At 43.2% G+C, this 3,466-nt stretch overlaps 1 protein-coding gene across 1 annotated transcript in view; it reads right to left on the bottom strand.

Annotated features, from left to right (window-relative positions):
* The window catches only part of MCM3 (minichromosome maintenance complex component 3), a 35,159-nt gene extending 32,895 nt beyond the window's left edge, over positions 1 to 2,264 (bottom strand). Inside the window, exon 1 of the mRNA XM_007936147.2 lies at positions 2,187 to 2,264. Coding sequence (XP_007934338.1) covers positions 2,187 to 2,264 — 78 coding nt within the window. The remainder of the gene's footprint in view (positions 1 to 2,186) is intronic.
* Positions 2,265 to 3,466: the final 1,202 nt, after the last annotated feature.

The raw sequence follows: 3,466 nt of genomic DNA, 5'->3' as shown, positions 1-3,466 counted from the left end.
AATCATGGTCTTTTTACTCTCCACTTCACTTGCTTGTGTATTCTAACGTATGAGACATAATCAAGCATATTTCACTGGGTTGTGGCACAAACTCATTAGTGAATGATGAAGGATCTGGGTATTTAGAAAGAAGACTGCATTTGAAACTATACACCCAGAGCTTTCAATATGAGACAAATATGTATAAAGTTTAGGCAGCTGGTGCCATGTTGGGTGGGAGAGAGGGAAAGTGACCTCAAGGAGAAAATATTGAATTAATTTAGGAAATTTGGAATTGATTGTTACCTAAAATTGACAAGATTAATCTTGCTGTGGATTAAATCAGGACACAAAACAAAAAATAAATTGGGTAATAAAAAATTAAGAATGTTTTACATCAAAGTACTCATTTTTATTCCATTATATTTGTGTTGTTCTATGTTGTAATGAACTTCTTACATATCTATCTCTCTAGCCACACTGTAAATTTCTACAGATTATTGCTGATGTTGTTAAGTCTTTAGTGTTAATAAAAAAAAAAAAAAAAAAAAAAACCCAAATTAAAAACTTTTCTTATTAATATTAAAATGGTTTTTCATTTAAAAGTTATGTACAGAACTAATGTATTCTTTCTCCCTGATTACCTGTATTATATGAAAGAGTTCTCATCTCTGGATACAGGAGAGCCTAAAGGGGTAATCTCAGCCATTTCATTACAGATACGTATTCATCAACATTTTAGTTTTAATTCTTGGATTGTGTACAAAACTCCCTCTACCTATATACTGAAAACTCCGTTGCCTTCAAGTCAATTCTGACTCACAGCAACTCTTTAGGACACAGTAGAACTGCCCCATAAGGTTTCCAAGTCTGTAAATCTTTACAGACGCAGCCTGCTACATCTTTATTCCACAGAATGACTGGAGAGTTGGAATCACTGACATTTCTGTTAGCACCCAAGCACTTTAAGCACTGTGTCTTAAGCTCTTTACCTGCTTACAAACTCCCCTTTTCCTGTATACAAAACTCTCTTAATATGCACCTTATTCAACATTGGAAAAGAATACAGTCAAATTAGGAAGACTTTTTTTTTCTCCCAGTATCAAGTCAGTCATCAAATATCTGGGAATGCTACAAAGTAGGTCATCACCACCCTTAGGCAGTTCCTGTTGTTCTTTAGTGTTGTGGAGTTGATTCCAACTCATAGCAACCCTATGTACAACAGAAAAGGGCACCCAGTTCTGCACCATCCATCTTCACAATCATTGCTATGTTTGAGCCCATTGTTCCAGCCACTGTGTCAATCCACCTTCTTAATGGTCTTCCTTTTTCCACTGACTCTACTTTACCAAGCATGACGTCCTTCTCTAGGGACTAGAACTAGAACTCACTGCCGTTGAGTCGGCCCCGACTCATAGCGACCCCATCTTGGGTTCCCCAGCAGTATCACTACGGAAGTAGATTGCCCAACCTTCCTTCCGAGGAGTGGCTGTTGGGTTTGAACCGCCAGCCTTCTGGTTAGCAGTCAAATGCCTTAGGCACTATGCTACCAGTGCTCCCTCCTATAACGTGTCCAAAGTATGTAAGATGAAGTCTCACCACCCACCCTTCTAAAGAGCATTCTGGCTATATTTCTTCCAAGACAGATTGTTCATTATCCTGGTAGTCCACGTTATATTCAACATTCTTTGCCAACACCATAATTCAAATGCATCAGTTTTCTTTGGTGTTCCTTATTCATGGTCCAACTTTTGCAGGCATAGAATTGAAAATACCATGGGTTAGTCTTCAAAGTGACATCCCCTACCCCAAAAAAAGAGCTGGGAGTGATTCGAAAAAGACCAAGGCTTTGCCCTTTTGTGTGCACTTGGAACTTGTCGCCCTTGGTGTGATCCCACCCACCCCACCTTAGTCCTTCACGTGTACGTAGGATAAAGTTACCGAACCGCTCTCTAAAGACTCACCTATAAAAAGACAATCAGCGACAGACTTCCCTGCGAGAAAAACTACTAGGTCGGGGTGAAGGCTCCTGAGCCGGCGGGCCCATGACCAGCAACCCTGCTCAGCCATCGTCAGAGTCTGGAGGTCTTACCTCCGCGCCCAGTCGCTACTCCGGAAATGAGCAGCATCCCGCGCACCCTCCCCCGGCCTGTCCAGTACGCAGGAGCTCCAAGCGCCAGAGCCTCTAGATCTGTCTCCTTCCTCACCTCGTCATCCAAGAAATCCAAGTAATCTCTCTGCGCCTCCCGCAGCTCCAAATCGTCCAGCACTACGGTCCCAGCCATGCCTGCGGCCTCGGAACTGCCTCGTAGGAATCTTGGGATGATGGGCCCTTGAATGACTTTACCCGCGCGAAAACTTCCGAACTTTTCCCGCCACCAAAGGTTACCAAGAGGAAAAGGCGGGACTCTGAAGCCAAATGCGCATTATGATTGGCTGAAATATCTTACGTCAGGCTACTGCATGTCCAATCGAGAGCTCCTACTTCCTTAGGTATTTCTTATGGTGTTTTTTTGTGGCGGGAAATGTGCCATCCGGGGAGGGCCCTCTTTGTTTTGTCCCCTCCCTGCTCCGTGCTCATCATCGGGAAAGCCTACCAATGAAGCCGAGAGGAAGTTTATTAAACCTGGTAATTGGGCAGCTGGAGTGGGCGGTCCGGAAGGTGGGAAACGCGGCTTTCTGGGAGTAGTAGTTTCCTCCCTTTTTCCGGATGTGTCAGGCTCTTTTAGGGCTATGGTTTATTGCCCTGCCGCAAAGAGACTCAACTCAACCAGGTGTTTGGATTAGACTAGGAGCTTTACTTGATAGCAGACCAAAGGGCAGAGATGAGAGTGTATAACTTAAGGCTATGAGAAACATGAACTGAAATCGTTTATAAACTATATTAAAATCAGCGGTGCTAGATATGTTTCTCACGCTACTTGCTTCAAAAAGCATCCAGGGAAAAATGAAGTTTGAGAATCTGTAGAATGAAAAAAAAGAGCCCTGGTGGCGCAATAGTTAAGCGACTCAAAAGGTCGGCGGGCAGTTCAAATTAACAAGCCGCTCAGCGGAAAAAAGATGTGGCAGTCTGTTTCCATAAAGACGTTATGGGAGTGTTCTACTACTCTATCCTATTGGCTCCCTGTGAGTCGGAATCTATTCAGGACGGGTTTGTTTTTTTGGTGGGATGGAAAATAGAATTATAGCATCTCAAACAAAGGTTATTTAGTTCAGCAACCCTTTTGCTATCTGAACACTGTGGCCTCAAGTACCCCATAAAAATACCAGGCTATGGAGGATGATGTGAGAGAAAAGCTTTCTGTATACACACAGACTCCCATTAAAATTCCTCGCGTATTAAAATTCCAGACATAATCACTAGACAGTCTTACTTCCTATTGGTTAAGTTGTTGTTGTTGTTATTTGCCATCGAGTCGGCCCCGACTCATAGCGACCCCTCCTTGGGTTTCCGAGGCAGTATCACTACGGAAGTAGGAATGCCCAA

The sequence above is a fragment of the Orycteropus afer genome, unplaced genomic scaffold (genome assembly GCF_000298275.1).
Source record: "Orycteropus afer afer isolate SDZICR_OR568_19922 unplaced genomic scaffold, OryAfe1.0 scaffold00034, whole genome shotgun sequence".
In the NCBI taxonomy this organism is placed as follows: domain Eukaryota; kingdom Metazoa; phylum Chordata; class Mammalia; order Tubulidentata; family Orycteropodidae; genus Orycteropus; species Orycteropus afer.
Note: the sequence above shows the minus strand (reverse complement) of the source record. Positions and strands in the feature narration are given on the sequence as shown.